The 19537-nt window shown below is 40.9% G+C and overlaps 1 protein-coding gene across 4 annotated transcripts; it reads left to right on the top strand.

Annotated features, from left to right (window-relative positions):
• The first annotated feature begins 1210 nt into the window (after positions 1-1210).
• bri3 (brain protein I3) lies at positions 1211-18196 on the top strand. 4 transcript variants are annotated; one of them, XM_061846032.1, is made up of 4 exons: positions 1211-1360; positions 2128-2311; positions 6316-6424; positions 16522-18196. In XM_061846032.1, the coding sequence occupies exons 2-4, from the start codon at positions 2149-2151 to the stop codon at positions 16652-16654; spliced, it is 405 nt and encodes a 134-aa protein (XP_061702016.1). In that variant the 5' UTR covers positions 1211-1360; positions 2128-2148; the 3' UTR covers positions 16655-18196. The 4 variants fall into 4 exon arrangements, with proteins under 4 accessions (XP_061702016.1, XP_061702015.1, XP_061702014.1 ...); XM_061846031.1 differs by having other exon boundaries at positions 1217-1360; positions 2115-2311; XM_061846030.1 differs by lacking the exon at positions 1211-1360 and adding an exon at positions 1455-1845.
• The last annotated feature ends 1341 nt before the right edge of the window (positions 18197-19537 follow it).

Here is a 19537-nt window from a genome sequence, read left to right as displayed (position 1 = left end):
AACCCCTCTCAAGAAGACAGGTACTGGAGTCGAACCTGTGCGTCAAAGACAGTCCAGCTATATCCGGTCAGAATTTTTCCCACCTCACCAGCTCAGGAATTTTGTGAAGTTCCAAGTCCCTACCTGAGAACGGGACTGGCTTTTGCCCACCGCACATTTCACCAAACCCCTTTTGGCCGCTTTCCCAATTGGTGAACCCATGGGAAACATAAACAAAGACCCACAGCCAAATTGCACTGTCAGGGCTAAGAGTAGAATCTAAATGCAGTACACCAGACCACAGTAATCGTTACAAATTACCTTTAATGTTCAAAATACACTGGTAGCAGAACAGAAAAAAAAACTGAAACTGCAATGTTGTTGTAGCACAACACCAAAGGCCAAGTGTAGTTGTGCACAGAAGGCTGAGGTGATTATTAGGACAAGAGCATGGCAGAAGCCGGGAGAGTCAAAAACAGGTCAACCCAGAGGTGTGCTGGAGAGTCGTGTATGTAACCAAAAGAGCTGGAAAAGAAGGCTAGTTGCTGATTTGGAGCTCCTGTGTGCCCACTGTGCCCAGGTGAGTAATGTGGCTACTGAGGTGGGTGTACCTGACTGGCAGAGTGGAGGGGTGATTGAGAAAACACTAAAAGCACACGGGTAAAAGAATGTAAAACCACTGACACCACGATCCCACCTTATTATTTCAATATAACGTCACTGTCTGGCGGAAGCCTCAATTTTATTTTTTCACAAATCAATATTAAAAGGCCCCGGAGTTCCTAAAGGCTCTGGATGTTGTGGAACTCTCCTGGTTGACACCCCCTTTCAAAATCACAAGGTCATTAGGGAACAGTGCCTCTGGATAGTCAGGTGGTTTCTCTTTTTAAGAACGGTACTGGATTGTATGTTCCAACTACAGGGGGATCACAGGCCTCAGCCTCTATGGTAACGTCTAATCACGTGTGGCGTAGAGGAGGGTCTGCCAAGAAGTCAAATATCAAATTTAGGAGGAGTATGGTTTTCAGCTTGGCCATAGAAACACACAACACCTTTGAAATTGCAAATGAGGTAACTTTTGTCCATCAATCTATTTTCCACTTATTCTCATGATCGTCGCAGGAGTCCTGGAGCCAATCCCAGCAGTCATCGGGGAGGAGGTGGGGTAGACACCGAACTGGTTGCCAGCCAATCGCAGGGCACATGGAGACAGACAACAGGCGCACTCCAAATCACACTTAGGGGCAATTTAGAGTGTCCAATTAATCCAGGCACTGGGAACACGTGCAAATTCCCCACGGGGCTGGGGGTTTGAACCTCGGTTCTCAGAACTGTGAGGTCAACGCTTTACAGCTGTGCTACAGCGCCTCCCGACTTTTAGGTTTGCTCCATTTTTTTTTTTTTTGCGTGCATTTCTGTTTTTTTTTACCATCAGTCATTTTTTTTTTACATTTAACAGAATATGGACTCAAATTTGTGACAAAACGATTCATACAAACACATTTGAAATAATAAAAAAAAAACGTGATTGAGTTTTGCGTTTGCTTTCTTAGTTGCGATACTACGGAATCACAAACTAAAACTAAAAAAAAGGGGGGGGGATTACATACACGAGTGAAACATTAGCCCAAAAACAAAATGTAAGCGAAAAACAAAGAAATCAAACGCAGAAGTCGTCGGTTAGCGATTTAAATGTTGTGTGTGAATCTTTTTGGCACAAATGAAATTCCATAGGCAACAAGACTTATAAATACGAGTGTCGAGGTTTAATTGGGCGTAGGGTCTCTTTAAGAAGCCTGGGCGCCTGCAGACGTGCACTCACCGCCCATCACATGATTCTTCTCTTGTGGCAATCTACAAGCTTGTGTGAGTTCAGGGGAGTTTTCAGTCCACTTTGGTAACACGATTGTTCTTTTGCTGTTAAAGGACCAAAGATGGAATTCAGTTAACTCTCGGAACATACCCGTGCCGACGTGTCGTTCGGGGAAAGTTGGCGCAGGGAGAGCTATTAACTTTCACTCTTGATGCGGCGTCATTTTGTGTGAACCAGTGCGTTGTAGTTTTGTTTGCGTTTTATACTGTTTTTGATGTTGTTCGGGGGAAGGGAGGGCGGCTGACGAACACACTTCTCAAAGTTTTACGTGGCAGACCGAGACAACTTTGGCTGAAATGGTGGACAACAAACCCATTCTTCAGGACAGACCGCCCGCCTACAACACCGTCCCCGGGGCTTACGGGCATGGCCCCTCGCAGCAGCAGCAGCAACAACACGACTACGGTGCCATCCCCGCCGCAGCTCCGCCGCCCTATCACTACTCAGACAGCGGCCATGGTGAGGAACGAGACTGTCTCCTACGTGTGTCGCATAACGAAACTGATTTAACATTGAGCTGAGTCGCCGACCCACACTTCCGGATTCGTAAAGCCGAGCTTCTCTGTCACCCATAAAGTGGTACGTGGCACAAAATTGAGAGACCATCAAATCTATGCGTTATAAGAGTATATGTAATCCGCTAAACACACGTTTACGTTAAATTGATAGCATACTCGTTTTTGTGGCAATCAAAGGTCATGTTTAGGAGGAAGTGGTGATTGTACACGGAAGTAGGATATTTGGGAGGGGGGGCGGGTTAAAGGGCGGAAGTTTTTTTTTTCGTCTCCCAGACGTAGGAGTTCGGTGGGGGGGGGGAGAAGCAAAAAATAACTGCTCCTTTTGGAATCTTTCACCCATTTTCTAACTGTCGAATCCGTGTATACGCGTTTATATATTGTGAACTATATAGTTAACTCGTCACTTAAAGATGTTTTGGAACACCCCGCAAAGTTAATTACATTATTGGGGACCCAACAACATACCAGACTTGCTACACCTTGTTGGATATCGAACAAATAAAATTAGATTGTTTTTAAGATGTGTATTTACATTAGTACCATGTATGTGTTGTGTTTTGCTTGTCCTGTTAAACCAGGGGTGGCCATATTTTTTTTTTTTTACCCCAAGATCTACTTCTCAAGCATGTTTTTTTTTTTTTTTTTTTTTAAAGAATGACCAATGATGAAATTGAATGACCAAGTCATAAATATCTACCCACTACAAAAATGAAAGTTGTTTTAAAGTATATTGAGGATTTTTTTACGTGTAAAATGTATGTGTGCCTTGCATAACAGCCTGAGCCAATGTTACACAACATAATTAACTTTAAAGATTTTTTGTTACTGAGTTCACGTTGATGATCACTAATCGCCATCCGAATGAAAATGCTCACCTGGGCTGTGTCACTCACGTCAGTGGATTTGTCCAACTGCAGTGAGAAACAAAATCTCCGATGTCCTTCCACACATCAGCCATGGCTTCGCAGCACCTTTACAACTGCAGATATTTTATTGAAGATATTTCCGCCTTATTTTTAAAAGATTGTTTTGGAAGGACTTCCTATTAGCGACTATCTAACTAACCCAGAAACGACGATTCGGTGACGGCTTTGACTGTTGAACTATAGTGTGTGAAAAGTGACTGCTGCGCGCCCAATTGGGAATTTAGTTAGTACACTTTTCTCATTCTCCGATTGCTTTTAGGCAGAATGTCTGTGTCGTATTTTCCGTAAACAGTTCGAAAATGCCGCGACACATTTCACTCCACTGGCAGATGAGGCAAATGCGGTTTGAAAATGACATCGTTAAAAAGTTGTCTGCCTCCTGTTCCGTATGAAAGTGATACGTTTTTGTCTTTACTGCAGCGTCCTTACTCGTGTTTAAGATTTTTTTTTTAAGCAAGAGCTTAAAATAGGGGGCAACTCACTGTGTGTTTTCCTGTACTGTCGTTGTTTGGACAGGCGCGGTGAGCTAAAGTTAAAAAAAAAAAAAAAAAAAACAGCTTTTTTTTTTTCTCAGCACGCCGTCGCGATTGACGCATTGAGCATCCCTCTGTTAAACAGTACAGTCAGTAGGATATATTCAGAGGTGCGCTGGTGCCCATGTGAACTGAAAATAATAAATACACACACGATACAATTGTATTAGTGCACTTTTTTGCACACAGCATTTTGACTTTTTGAGGGAGTGCGGTGGTAGATGGGGTTTGACGTTGAAACCGATCAATCTTTCAAGTGAACATACTGAATATAATCACTTTATGAATATTACTATAAAATGTCAGTATCATTATATAGTGCACAGGTGTCGAACTTGAATCCAGCTCACATGATTTTATGTGGCCTGGGAAGGCAAATCTAGTGTTTCAATTTCCATGATTCTTGTGAAAATCTGTACCAAAATTTCAAAGTGTCAAAGATCATAAAATAAGATATTACAAGCATTTTTGTATAAACATGACCAATAGTTGAAAAACAAAACTCAATTTCTGGTTCCAAAACTAGTTCATGAATTTCATATGTAAATATGATAAGGCAATTAAAGCCCCACTATCATGAAATGCATGATGTTTAGTATGTTAATTGTTAAAAAAAAAAAAGGCAGCCAGGATGGACCCATCTGTTTTTTTTTCCCACCACAAAACATGATTATGACATATATGGCTTTTTGTAACTCCCGCGATGAAAATCCTCTTGAGGGATTTGTTTTGGAGAAGAAGCAGGAAGTGACATTAACAGCAGCAGTGCACTCATGCGCGCTCGTGTGTTTCGACTAGTTTTACCTGCTGGAAGGTAGCTCTTTCTTATAAATGCCGGCTCATTGTATTGCTGGGTATTGTTCGAACACTCGAAAAGATGGATTTACTCTTCATACTTTTCAAAAAGATCTGGCTTGTGGTGAAAAATGGATTGCATAGGTGCAAAGGACGAGAGCTTCTTGGGTTACAAATGACAGGTAGGTGTGTCTAGAGTTACTAAAAAAAATAGCAGTTGGGGGGGGCGTAATCCTCTCAGAATATAACAAAAGATCCGCGTATGTAATTCAGGGCTGCTAAATGTGTCAATGTGCCCTTTGGCGCAGCGGACGGCTTCGGCCGGGGTGGCTCATACGTACTGTCTGGGAGTCTGTTGTTAGTTGGAAGTGATCCACTTATCATCTAGATATGGCTTGAAATGATAGAGTAATATTGCCCCGGTCACTTCACTCGATTGTGAGATGTTCTCTTCTTCGAAAAAAGCTTGTGTCAGAAGGGGCGTTGGAAAAATTTGAAAATCTCTGTTGTTCCTCTTCCATGGTGCCATTATGCGTTTTCAATGGCGAATGTCCCAGTGTATCTGCTGATGATGTTGCATGCAATATGGCTATCACTTGGATGTCAAATGAGACTTCTGCAACTTTGCGGATGGATGACATGCTCTCCACTCATATTTATTTTTTCGTATAGACATTGAAGTGAATAATGCTATGTATTTTTCATTACAATATCTAGTTTAGAATTTTTATAGGCGTGACGGGCTTTTAAGTTCATCCTTGAATCTATCCTCCAGAGTGTTCGAGCAATATCCAGCAATACAACAAGCTGGCATTTTGGCCAAAACAAAGGAAAAAAGAGCTACGTTCCCGCTGGTAAAACTGGTATAAACACACAAACCCACCTGAGTAGGCATCGGCAAATATCACTTCCTGCTGGTTGTCCGAAACAAATCCCGCGAGAGGATTTTCAAGGCGGGAATTATAAAAAGCCATATACGTCAAAATCATGTGTGGTGAAAAAATGGATGGGTCCATTCTGGCTGCCTTTTTTTTTTTAAATTAAAAATCATGGTTTCTGTGTCATTTGGACCTTAAATATTTTGTTTTGACACTCATAATGGCCCTCTGAGGGAAAACGATAACTACAATGTGGCCCGTGACAAAAATTAGTTTGACACCCATGATATAGTACGGAGAGAGATCTTCCCAACACAGCATCTATTTGTTATAGCCAACCAATGTGTTAAGAATGCTGTGGAAAAAGGATGGATCGACAATGCTGATTGACTGGATAATAACTACAGTGACTACAATGTATTAAAGGGTTATTCACCTTTTTTTTTCCACACACACAGGTTCTTCATCAGCGCTCTCACTTGCTATCTTGGTGTCAGAGTTCATGCAAACAGCTCTTGAGACTGTCACTATTGCCTGACAGTTCGTTGAACATCCAAAATATTTAGTGTTTGTATAACTTTATACAATTGTAGAATTTTTTTATTTTCTTGAATTGTTGATGTATGTATATTGTACAGTCAGGAGAATATTTTAAAACTAGTCATTTGCGTTTAATTGCAAAAGCCATATTTAAGAGCCTTTAATCAGGTTGACCTTAAATGGCAATGTTCCTGGAATTTTTATTTTTTTTGTCATCCCCTCCGCCGTTAAAATAAGTTTATTGCGCAATTATCTGCATGTTCCCAACTGTAGGCTACCCCCCACCCCAGATGGGAACAGCTGTGTCCAATCAACCCTACTCTGGAACCTACACAGTCATTCAACCCTCCGTTGTGGTGGTAGGAGGCTGCCCGGCCTGCAGGTGAATACATATTTCAACACACACATAAAACAATTAGACATTGGTGATGTCGCCACTTTAAAATAAAAAAAAAAAAAAAAACGTTGTTGTGAACAAAGAGCAATGTGTCATGCGTTCGCCACGAGGAAGCCTTTAAGCCTCCTTCACATCCCTAACTGCTCCAACCACTCACCAGTTGTTAATGTAAGGTTGAGCAATGATACACATTACACTCATCTTGTGAGTGGATTTGGCTTGCACACTTTTTTTTTTAAGTACACTTGAGCCAGCATACTGTCAGTCACATGTTGAGCCTCACGGCATGCAAGGCTCATTCACCAGCACAACAGCTGGTTGTTGAATTTGAAGTAGTATCTTTCAGGAAATTGTGTAGAGCAGCACGGTGCAGACTCGTTAGAGCATCTGCCTCACAGTTCTGAGGGCTGGGGTTCAAATCCCGCGCCCACCTACAGTGCCCTCCATAATTATTGGCACCCCCTGTTAAGATGTGTTAAAAGCCTTAAAATAAATTGTTTATTGCAGAAGAATACTGTCACACTGAAACTTTTAGGAAAATGTAACCTTCAACTCAAATGAATTGTAAGAAAATTGAAAAGTCCCTAACTAAAAAATAATTTTTTCATTAAATCACCTGTTCCACAATTATTGGCACCCTTAACAATTCCCAGGAAATAAATGTAATTGAAGCATTTCTGTCATTTCTACAGTAGTTTACGTTTACCAGAGAATTTAGGAACATTTAATTAGTAATTCATCACTTCCTGTTTCCCTGGGGTATAAATATGACATGACACAGTGGCCATTTCTCTTATCCACTCTTAAACATGAGAAAGACAAAGGAACACAGCATACAAGTGAGGCAGATGTGCGTCGACCTTCACAGGTCAGGCAGAGGCTACAAGAAGATTGCCATTCAACTGCAGCTGCCCATATCCACTGTGAGAAGAATAATTAAGAAGTTCAAAACAACTGTAACAGCAGTAAACAAGCCTGGACGAGGACCCGTGTTTATTTTGCCACCACACACAGTGAGGAGGATGGTAAGACAAATCAAAAGATCTCCAAAGCTCACTGTTACAGAATTACAACAAATGGTAGCATCCTGGGGTCACAAAGTCTTCAAATCAACCATCAGGAGCTCTCTACACGGCAACAAGCTGTTTGAGAGGCATGCAAGGAGAAAACCTTTCCTCACTCAAATCATAAAGGCAAACATCTGAAGTTCGCCAAGCGGTATTGGGGCTTCAACTGGGACTGTGTGCTTTGATCAGATGAGACCAAGATTGAGCTTTTTGGCAACAAACATTCTTAAGTGGGTCTGGCGTGCCACGAAAGATGCGTATGCTGAAAAGCACCTCATACCCACTGTGAAGTACAGGGGTGGGTCAGTGATTCTGTGGGGCTGTTTCGCTTCCAAATGCCCTGGGAACTTTGTTAGGGTGCATGGCATCATGAATGCTTTGAAATACCAGGACATTTTAAATCAAAATCTGTTGCCCTCTGCCGAAAGCTGAAGATGCGTCGTCACTGGGTCTTTCAGCAAGACAATGACCCTAAACATATGGCCAAATCTACACAGAAATGGTTCACCTGACACAAAATGAAGCTCCTCCCATGGCCATCTCAGTCCCCAGACCTCAACCCAATTGAAAACCTGTGGGGTGAGCTGAAGAGGAGAGGACCCAGGTCTCTGGATGATTTAGAGAGATTCTGCAAAGAGGAATGGTTGAAGATCCCTCTTTGTCTTTTCCCATCTTGTGAAACATTATAGGAGAAGATTAGGTGCTGTTTTGTTGGCAAAAGGGGATTGTACAAAGTATTAACACCAGGGGTGGTAATAATTGTGACACACATTTGATGTCAAATAATTCTTTATGTGGGATTTTTTTTTTTTTCCCCACTGAATAAATGCACTTGTATCGAAGGGTGGATTTTCTATTTTTTCCATTAAGGTCCCATATTATTTAGGAAAAACATTATTAGAAGCTAAAAAAACACATCTTAGCCAGGGGTGCCAATAATTACGGAGGGCACTGTATTTTCTGAGTTTGCGTGTTTTCTCCGGGCACTCTAGTTTCCTCCCAGATACCCAAAACATCCTTGGTAGGTTAATTGAAGACTTTAAATTGCCTTCAGGTGTGACTGGTTTTGTTTGTTTGTACCCTGTGATTGGCTGGCTGCCAGTTTAGGGCAAACCCCCCCCTCCTGCCTGAAGATGGCTAGGATAGACTCCAGCGCTCTCACGACCCTCGTTAGGATATGCAGCTCAAAATGGATGGCTGGATGGATTGCAATAGGTGTCTTTTTAATGCTTTTCAGATAAACCGGCAAAATTATTTTATGTAGATCCTGTAAAGGTATTCTAAGACACATTAACATGACTTTATTCATCAATCACTATCAATTCGCCACTTGTGACTTATCTTACTAATATTGTATTAATTACATTGAATCAGAGTCCCTGTTCGTGAACATAAACATTTTGTGAACAAACGACAGGAAAGTGTATTGCCAGATTTGAATGATTTTTTTTTAAAAAAAGTATAGTAAAATATATAAAATGATTCATCATGAAAAATCAAGCCTCTCTCCTGGATGTCGAATAACTGATGCTGCAAATGAAGGTGCCATAATGACCAACATTACATCTGGAGGAAATAGGGACCTGAAAATACCAAGCCAACTTAGAAACATGAAGATAGCATAATGTCGGGCTGTTTTGCTGCAGCAAGAACTGGAGCTTTTCATAAAATGGATGGCACCATAAAGAAAGAACATTACATGGCTATATTTAGGCAATTTCTCAGGACATCAGCCAGTAAGTTAAAACTTGTGCTCAAATGGGTCATCCCAATGGACAATGATCTTAAGCATACTGCCAAAATGGTTAAAAAGTGGTTTGAGGATAACAAAGTCAATGTTTTGGAGTGGTCATTACAAAATCCTGAGCTGAATCCCATCAAATATTTGTGGGCAAATCTGAAAAGGTATGTGCAAGCAACGCAACCAACAAACCTGACCGTTACACCAGTTCTGTCAAGAGTAATGGGCCAGGATTCCAGCAGAGTACTGTCAGAAGCTTGTGAAAGGTTCCCCAAAACATTTGACCCAAGTCATACAATTCAAAGGAAATGCTACTCGATACTAACTAAATGTATGTAAACTTTTGACCATGAAGAAAAAAAAATTACTCTTAAATTCAAAGAAAATCATCATCAGCTTCATCTTCCTCAGACACCAAGCATTTTTCTGCAATCCACTTCCAACAAAGCGAACGTACCTTCGCGTGCCTTGTGAAGGTATTCGCCCCCTTGAACTTTTCAACCTTTCGCCACATTTCAGGCTTCAAACATAAAGGTAAAAAATTTTTGTTGTTGTCAAGGATCAATAACAAGTGGGAGACAATCGTGAAGTGGAATGAAATTTATTGGATATTTTATACTTTTTTTTTTTTAATGAACGAAAAACTGAGAAGTGTGGTGTGCAATATTATTCAGCCCCTTTACTTTCAGTGCAGCAAACTCACCACAGAAGTTCAGTGAGGATCTCTGAATGATCCAATGTTGACTGATGATGATAAATAGAATCCACCTGTGTGTTATCAAGGCTCCGTATAAATACACCTGCTCTGTGTAGTCTCAGGGTTCTGTTTAAAGTGTAGAGAGAATCATGAAGACCAAGGAACTCACCAGGCAGGTCCGAGATACTGTTGTGGAGAAGTTTAGACTGATTTGGATACACAAAGATTTCACAGCTCATCACCCTGAATACACCATCCCCACTGTCAAACAAAGTGGTGGCGGCCTCATGGTTTGGACCAGCTTTTCTTCAGCAGGGAAAGGGAAGATGGTTAAAATTGATGGGAAGATGAATGGAGCCAAATATAGGACCATTCTGGAAGAAAATCTGTTGGAGTCTCCAAAAGACCTGAGTCTGGGACAATGATCCAAAACATAAAGCCAAACCTACAACGTAATGGTTCACAAATAAATGTATCCAGGTGTTAGAATGGTCAAGTCAAAGTCCAGACTTGAATCCAATTGAGAATCTGTCGGCAGAGCTCAAAACTGCTGTTCCTATATGTTCTCCATCCAACCTCACTGAGCTCGAGCTATTTTGCAAGGACGAATGGGCAAGTATTTCAGTCTCTAGTTGTGCAAAACTGATAGAGACATACCCTAAGTGACTTGCAGCTGTAATTGCAGCAAAAGGTGGTGCTACAAAATATTAATGCAAGGGGGCGAATAATATTTCATGCCTCACTTTTCAGGGTTTATTTGTTGAAAAAGTTTAAAATCTCCAATAAATTTCATTCCACTTAATGATTGTCCCGCTTCTTGGTTCTTGACAAAAAAAAAAAAAAAATATATATATATATATATATTGTTTGAACTCTGAAATGTGGCGAAAGGTTGAAAAGCTCAAGGGGGCTGAATACTTTCACAAGGCCCTATAGCTCTCTTTTATAACAATCCTCTTGTTTCGCATCATTCTCTTCAGCTTGGCTGCTTCGGCCGCTCTGTTGACATTTTGAACGTGAGAGGTTGTCACGCACAGTGTCCAAAATGGCGTAGAGGAGAGAGGGAGAGAGAGTTGCTGGGTGGAGCTTCGATGATTCAGGCAATCATCTCCTAAAACCTGATCTGGCTTTTTTTTTTGTCCGTTTTTTTTGTTTTGGAGGAACAGAGTTCAGTCCCGGCCCTGCCTGTGTGGACTTTGCATGTTCCTCCCCGTGGTTGCGTGGGTTTTCTCCGGGGACTCCGGTTTCGTCCCACATCCCAAAATAATGCAACATTAATTGGACACTCTAAATTGACCCTAGGTGTGAATATGAGTGCAACTATTGTCTGTCTCCATGTGCCCTGCGATTGGTGCTGGCAACCAGTTCAGGGTTTACCCTGCCTCCTACCCCTATGACAGCTGGGATTGGCTCCAGCACTCCCGCGACCCTTGTGAGGATAAGCGGCTAAGAAATGGATGGACTTGCAATTACTGTGAGAGGTGGAAGACACAGGCGTCGGAAAGAATAAATGTCATGGGTCGAGGACGTTGTAACATGAGGATTCCCTGTATTACAAGAAACTCAATTCAAATATTTTTACAAACCCCAATTCAAATGAAGATGGAAGGTTGTGTAACACCAAAAAGAAAAATAATTGTGATGTGCAAATCCTTTTCAATCCCACCTTTTCCTCCCACAACAATTTCCTTATTAAATTTTCATATTCAACAGCAAAAAGGCCTACAAAGTGAAACTTTAAACAGCATATCTACAGTCAGTGTGGGTTCTTAAAGGACAGGGAACATTTGAATAAAAACAAATTGAAACCCATAAATTCTGTTGTCTCCTAATCATTACTCGTGTTAACGTGTAAAAAAAAAAAAAAAAAAAAAAAAGATTGTGGTTCCTTTTCCTGACCCAACACTAAAATTTTTACACTATGTAATAAATACGTATGTCATCAGCATGGTTGTCCGCGACGCACACCGCAAGAATGGTCCAGTGCTGCCATGGAAGCACAAAATTAAGTCTGGTGTTTGACCTCAGCCGCGGCGGGCAGCAGCGTGGCCGTGTGCGACTTTCTCGAACCCGCTGCTGCACCTTGTTGTGCCATTATTACGTTGTGTATTTAAAGATCTAATCCAGAGGACCTATATTTTATTTTTGTATCACACAAATGTAGCTCATTTTTCATTAAATATTTTATAAATTCTCAACACAACAGCTAAGAAATCAATTGGTCTGTTGGTCAAGAAGTCCTTGATCCATGTGCATGTGAGAGAAGGGAAGCTCAAGATGAACAGTTTAATCAGATTGTTTGGAATGACAATATCCTACAAAAGTACAACCTCTCATACTTTTTTTTTTTGGGGGGGGAGGCATTTTTAATACTTTTTTTTTTTTTTTTTTTCTTTAAAGTTCAGCTCGAACCGTGCTGTAAAGGGCTGTCTCCTGACCTGAAGGCAGTGTCAGAAACCTGAGGAGTGAACGGACCTGGCTGGTCACCAAGGGTTTCAATTTTGGAAAAAATCTGGGTCTTTTCTTCACACTCAATTTCCATATATAAGTTGATATAGTCCAGTACAGCCCTTGTCTAAGTGTTCAAATGGGTCCTAGTCTGCGTGTTGGAAGCAGACCTGAAGTTCATTGAGTGCAGTCTCTAGCCGGGTTGTTACAGCCTTTGTGGTTGGCCTGGATCTGCGTCTGAGGGTTTTCTATGAAGGAGAAGCAGCAGGGTGATGTGGTCTGATTCACCACTGATGGAGAGGGGTTGTGGTTCTGTAGTCGTGCTTAATGTTGAGTACACACCCCTTGTTGGACATTTAACATACTGGTGGAACTTCAAGAGTACTGTCTTCAGATTGGCCTTCTTAAAGTTCATGGCTATAATGTGAACGCCTTCAGGGTGGCCCCAGTCCTGTTAATCGATGACGTTCAGCAGTAGAGAAAACGCAGCTTTAGCCTTAGCACCCGGTGGTATGCAAACAGCTGTGATGATGGCTCCAGTTAGCTCCCTCGGGACGTAAAAGGGCTGACATTTATTGGACCTGTACCTCAGGTGAATAGTGTCTCAAAAACTACGCTGTTGTTGGACTATTCGTGATGCATGTACAAACAGAGCCCTCCACCTCTGCTTTTGCCTGAGTTTTCAGTCGGAACCCAGCAGTGCAGGATGTGGCTTGCTCGTTCCACACTAGCATCGGGAATGTTCGGGTAATGTCCAGGGTTCGCACGCGGCCCTAAAAGTCCCTAAAAACCCCCAAATTTTCGAAGGTCCTTAAAGTCCTTAAAAATCCGCGAAAACCGGTCAAGCCTCTAAAAAGGCCTTAAATTAAATAAAAAAAAAAAAAAATCAAAGGGAGGACCTCTACCGCCAAAATTCTCCCTAAAAAAACTTTATTTAAAAAAAAATAGCGAACCGTCTGGTGTCCAAAACAGCCGCAAATTGTCAACGGAAGTCACTGTGTTGACAACTTGTCGCCATCTTGTCGATATTGTTTGTTCCCGTGAGTAGGCATTTCACTTCGTCTTCGTTACGACGTAGCGTAGTTCTTTCATCAATCCAACTTGTATCATGGGGAAGTGCATTTTTCAATATGCTCGGGTTGAAAGTAAGGAGTTCGGGAGCTGGGTTCGTCAAGATCCAAAAGATCGGCACATGTTTTACTGCCATCTGTGCAAGCAGAGTTACCAGCTTGAAAAGAAGGGCGTCAAAACGCTGGAGTCGCACCGGGAAAAACAGGAGACACGCTGATTTCGCGAAGACTCTCTGTCATCTTCCGTTGGTATGAATCTGTTTCTAAAATATCAAGATAGTGAAGCATCAACTTCAAGCAGTGGTACTAGCAGTGCATGCACACCTACAGTTGTCCAGTCATCGACTTCAACCAGCCGGAAGTCAGGCTTTATGACCGTAGTTCAATACACAAAGACTGACTCGTTAAAGGCAGAGATCGTGTGGACTTTAAAAGTGATCTGCAGCCATTACAGTTACAAATCTTGTGAAAACAATTCGAAAGTGTTTGCAGTCATGGTTCCAGACATTGACATTGCTAAAAACTACTACTGTGGGGAAAGGAAGACTTCGTACCTGGCTACATTTGGCATCGCTGTCCACTTTTCATCTCTACTGCCTCAAAGCCAAAAAAGCCAGAATAGAGACTGACATATCTACGCTTATTGAGAAGGCTGACAGGCTTTGTGTGGAGGCAGAAGAAAAGAGGAATCTGAGGTTTATCACCGAGGCCAATGCACTCAGAGGCAGAGCAAAGGGCAAGAGAGCCACTTTGGCACCTCTGCAGCAACAAATAGAGGAGGCACTGGGTAGGCTCAAGGAGCTAGAGTAGGGGTGCTGAGGCAGACATCAGAAGATATTTGTGTATATAGTTGCAATTGTAGTTTGAATCTGTTTTTCTGTAGACTGTTATGTGAAGACATTGACAATGGTCATATCAATGAGAACTACCACAAGGGGCGACAGGTGATCACTGTCACAGGTACTGAGGTACTGGAACATTTGATGAACCAAGAACGGTCGATGGCACCATTGGGTGAGTCTTTTTTCCTTACTCTTGATTTCCCACGATGCCCCTAAATTTTTCTTGTCAGCCCCTAAGAATGCCCCTAAAAAGCTCTTAAATTTTTTGGGTCAGACTGAGTATGAACCCTGATTGTCAGATCTGTTATAAAATGCCACAATCTTGAATACAGGGATTATCCCCAAATTGTAATTCCATTTTACCCATTTGGTTGACTGTTGATCTGGCATTGGTGAGGTACAGGCTTGAAAGAGGTGGTCTGTGTGGGTTGTTCTTTACCCTGAGCAGGTGACCCGCTTGTGCGTCCCCTTCCTCCTCCTGCAGTGTTTTGCTGGCCCGATGACAATCCACAGAGAGCCTGGCGGTGTCTCTAGCTCATCTGGAATTGTTTTTGCAGTGCAAGTCCCCTGAAACTGCTATTTTGTGTCAGTATCTGAAGTCCAGATGTTCCTGGCAGGTGTAGCAGTGTTGTGCCAGGGCATGGAATAAAAAAAAAAGACAAAATACGAAGAGAAGCACTGATAAGGACACCCATAAGCCTCTGCGTGCCACCATCTGCAGAAGTGATTATACTTATAATGAATGCTGATGTGAACGAAGATAGAATTGCTGACTTAATTCTATTGATGTTATAAACATTGCTTGTACGACATTTTATCAATACTGCTGGTTTCGGAAAAGTACACGGACGCCACACTTCCCTTTTGACATTTCTCGAATCGCTGGGTTGCAATCACGTGATAATCGCCGCCATTTCTACAAATGAACAAACTAGGCGTTGCAGACGACATCACCATGGCAACATCGACAGACCCATGTGTAAGCAGCAATCAGCGGATGTTTTCTGCCTACTTTAATTCACTCAATGATGTCCCCAAAGCTAGATATGTACAGAAGATCAAACTCTGAAGGTATCAATCCGGATACTCTCCATGACGACATACTTTCAAAGGATCTTAAAGACTTCCCTGAAGTAGAATATCTGGACACTAGAAATACACATGCTTACTGCTTACAAATTGATCAGAACAAACCTTCAAATAACCATTTGCCTTGTGTACTCAAGCTTCATTCAGATCTGCGCGACTGCTGTTTTTTTTTTTTTTCGATAACGGCATTGTATCTTCTCCTTCATGCGATCTAATCTTTGGAACACGGAAAAATCACTTCCCAATGTCTCTGTTTCCGCGATTTCCACATCCATAGACCCCAAAAAAAATCTGGCATGATGACGATGGACAGCTGACTGCTTGTCTGCAACAATGGCGATCAAGTACCCGGATAAACAAGCGTAACGTCACGTGCAACCCAGCCATATTCGCTCGAAATAACATGCGCCCATTTGGTAAACACTGGATTCGACTATGGTGACTATACTTCGTTTGGCTAGTTAGCTCATGTTAAACGCTACTAAACCTTCTTTGTACTTCTATTTTGTGTTGTTATATTGTGTGTGATCAAATTCTTAAATGCATTACAAGTGCTTTTATATATTTTGTGGGTTTGACCAAGGGGATTTATTCTAAATTCACACTTAACATGTTGTAAACCGTGAGACTAATTAGTCCCCCAATCAACCCCCCCAACAACTATTTTTTTTTTAAATAGCTCTATACACACCTGCCTGTCATTTGGAACCCACAAAGCTCTTGTCCTTTGCACCTGTGCAATCTGTTTTTCACGATGAATCAGGTCTGTCTGAAACATGTGAAGAGTGAATCCATCCTCCCGAGTGTTCGAGCAAAATCCAGCAACACAACGAGCTGGCATTTTGGCTAACACGCTGAAAAAGAGGTAAAGACACTGGACTCTGCTGCTGTAGGTGTCTGCAAAATACATAACTTCCATCTTCATCTTCAACCCAAAACCCTTGATTTTTTTTGTGTAGATGAAAAAAAAGTCAATATACGGCAACATTCTGACGTGCTGTGAACAAATGGATAAGTGCATTCTGGCTGATATATTTTTTTTGGTTAACAACATACAAAATTTAATGTTTTAGGTGTCAGTGTCACTTTAACAAGCAATTTTTCTTTCCTACCCACTTGATTTTTCAGAGTTGGTGTTCTGGAGGATGACTTCACCTGCCTGGGAATTCTGTGCGCTATCTTCTTCTTCCCACTTGGGATCCTTTTCTGCTTCGCCCTGCGGCAGAGGAGATGTCCCAACTGTGGTGCCACATTTGGATAGACGAAGCAAACAAAAGTGTACAATACACATACAGGCTGCACAAAAAGATTGGGATATTGGGCTTTCAGGTGGAATTTCAGGATGAACCTAAATTGCACTCTAACTTTAACCTTAAAGGAGAATTCCACAATTTTATGGTTTGGAAACATTTGACTTTTTCAACTTCTTAAAAAATTTCCTGGTCTGATACAACGAGCTGAACTGCAAAATTTGCATCAGATCTTTGATCCATGAAAATTTCCAATCACTTGAATGTCTTTATATGACTCTTTCTGTCTCTCTTGCAACCTGCTGATAACACACTGTGACACGACGCTTATTAGCCACTTCCTCTGAGAACATCCTATTTGAAACACTTTTGATGTTACTGTTGCTGACAACTTTTTTCCACCTCTGATAAATTATTTGGCAACATGAGACCAAAAGGTTTCGGTGATTGAATTTTGCAACAATTATTCAATGTGAAGTAAAGCAAAAATGTCAACACTTGGATATGTAAATCTTTTCTGTAATCTGAGTTTCTTGAAAGACTGTTCTGATCCATGTTCTTCCCAGAAAATGAGCGAATGCTATGGACTCTAAATAATAATGATAATGAAAAAAAAAATCTTTGTATTCATTTTCTTAAAAATTTGAAACTGGTCCCACTGGCAAAAATGCCAAGATTTTAAAAGCATATGCTAAGTGAACTAAGAAAAGTATTGTTTCTCGTGTATTTGTCCATTCCTGGATTACTTAGTGTTCATGGAATATTTTCCCCATTAAGCTTTTTGGTGGTCTTTGATGGATAACACCAAAAAGTACTGAAACAGTTGGATGTGTGTTCAAAACTTCAAAGAAGGTCAAATTAAGTTCACCTGTTAAGGTTCATCTTGAAATTTCAAACCAAAGTCCTGTATCCTGAACCTTTTGTGAGTAATGTATACAACAACAATCCATTATTTTTATGCCTTCATTCTTATCACATACTGCTGTCGCTTACATGAAACCTACTAAAATGTAGATTCTGATTATATTTTAGAGGCAGAATTTTTTTCATCAATTATGAACTGAAGCGATACTTTGTTAATTTGAATAGATGTGGCTGATTGCTGCTGACCAATCCCATTTTTGATGGACAACCAAGAGGTGAAGGATGTATATAAAATGGAAGGCTTCCTGCAGTGTATTTTGTTGTGTATTCATCTCTGGAGGCCATATTTGCACTGATTGTTTATGATTATGGGCGCTTCTCTGCCCCCTTTCAGCGTCTTCTCCGCCATAAACACCGACCTCAGGTACTTTCTCACCTATCACTGTCAGAAGAGTGGACTCGTTTCATGTTGAAAATGCAGAAATGATTCAAAGTGTCTAGCGTTGTCTTAGTGGCCTACTCTTCTTCAGAACAATCAAAAATGTCGTCTTCCAGCAAAATTGTCATCAAAAAGAAGGTGGCAGACAACTTTTTTGCTTTTGTAAACAAAAACTACGCATGTATGTTTGTATGATTAAGCTTTTTATATACTGTACACTAGTTTATTATATAAAAATGTTCCCCACGTTCTGGCCTGTTTATTTTCATTACACATTTCCCATTGAAAACTTTTCTTTTGTAACCACACAATAGTGTCTTAATCATACTACAGGGCCAACATGATTGGAGGGGTGGGGAATTCCGCAGTAATAAACTATTCGTTCAAAATTATTACTTCAGACAAAACTAAATGTAATGCAGGTTTCAGTTTTAAACTTTCCCAGTTAAAATATTTTTTTTCACTAAGATCTGTTTTTAAGGATTTTTTTTTTCCCAAATCTGGCTGAATTTTTTTTTCCCAGGTCTTAAAACTGCTTTGGAAACCACTTTACAAAACTGGTTCTCCTATTAATAGGTTTGTAAATTAGAATGTGATGTTACTAACCAAAGATCACATACATTGTGCCATCCTGCTTGTAAAAAAAAAAAAACAAAATTGTACTCAAATATGGACTGTCCTAGTTTCCTACCATGTTACTTTACATTGATTAATAGTTGAAAATAATTCTCATCAGTAGTAAGGTAATTTTTCATAACAAACCCTTTTCTCTTAAGTATAACAAAGTGATGAACAAGCTTTTCATAAAATAGTAAGACGTTTCCAGTTTCAGACTAACCAGACATTTATACAATGTCCCTGTATTCTTTTTCATTCCCATTGTAAAGGTTCCTTGGAATTTTGAAACTGTTATTCTGAACACTATCATTTGATATTCCAATATTAAAAGGAAATGTCTGTCCCTGAGCTCTTTTTTTTAAACCACTATGTATATGGGGAGTACAGAAAATGGCAATACGCTAATAAATGTGTATGCGTATAAAAGATGGAGAAATCAGTGTGTTATGGGAAACCCATTCATCACGCCTGCAGGAGAGCAAATAAGAAATTAAGTCAGAGTTAGCTCTTGATCCCTGAAAAAAGTGGAATGTAGAGTATGAAGTTGAACATTCCATGCTGTTATACTGGTTGACTTCCTAGTTCAATTCCATTTTTAAAGCCACTTATCCACACAAGGCTCATGGGAGTGCTGGACCCTGTCCAGCTAGTATCGGCCAAAAGGCGGCTATACCCTGAATTGGTCGCCAGGTAGTCACAGAGCACATATTGACACCATCACTGAGCGGGAATTCATCCCATGCTGCCTGCTCCTAAGTCAGACGTGTGTAGCACCACACCATCAGTGACTTTTTTGACTTCCAAGTTCATGAAGATATACAGTACATCAAATGTTCTGTCATAACTGTAACTGTTTGAGGAAATTCCATCAATTCATCCCAAAAGTCTACTATCTTCATTGTGGTTCTCTTGGCAGCACTGCTTCCGGTACTGTTGTGTTTGTGTGGATTAGACGCTGACATTTTTTGGGATT

The sequence above is a fragment of the Syngnathoides biaculeatus genome, chromosome 16 (assembly GCF_019802595.1).
Source record: "Syngnathoides biaculeatus isolate LvHL_M chromosome 16, ASM1980259v1, whole genome shotgun sequence".
NCBI lineage: Eukaryota > Metazoa > Chordata > Actinopteri > Syngnathiformes > Syngnathidae > Syngnathoides > Syngnathoides biaculeatus.
The sequence above is the reverse complement of the archived record's forward strand: the minus strand, read 5'-3'. Positions and strand labels throughout refer to the sequence as shown.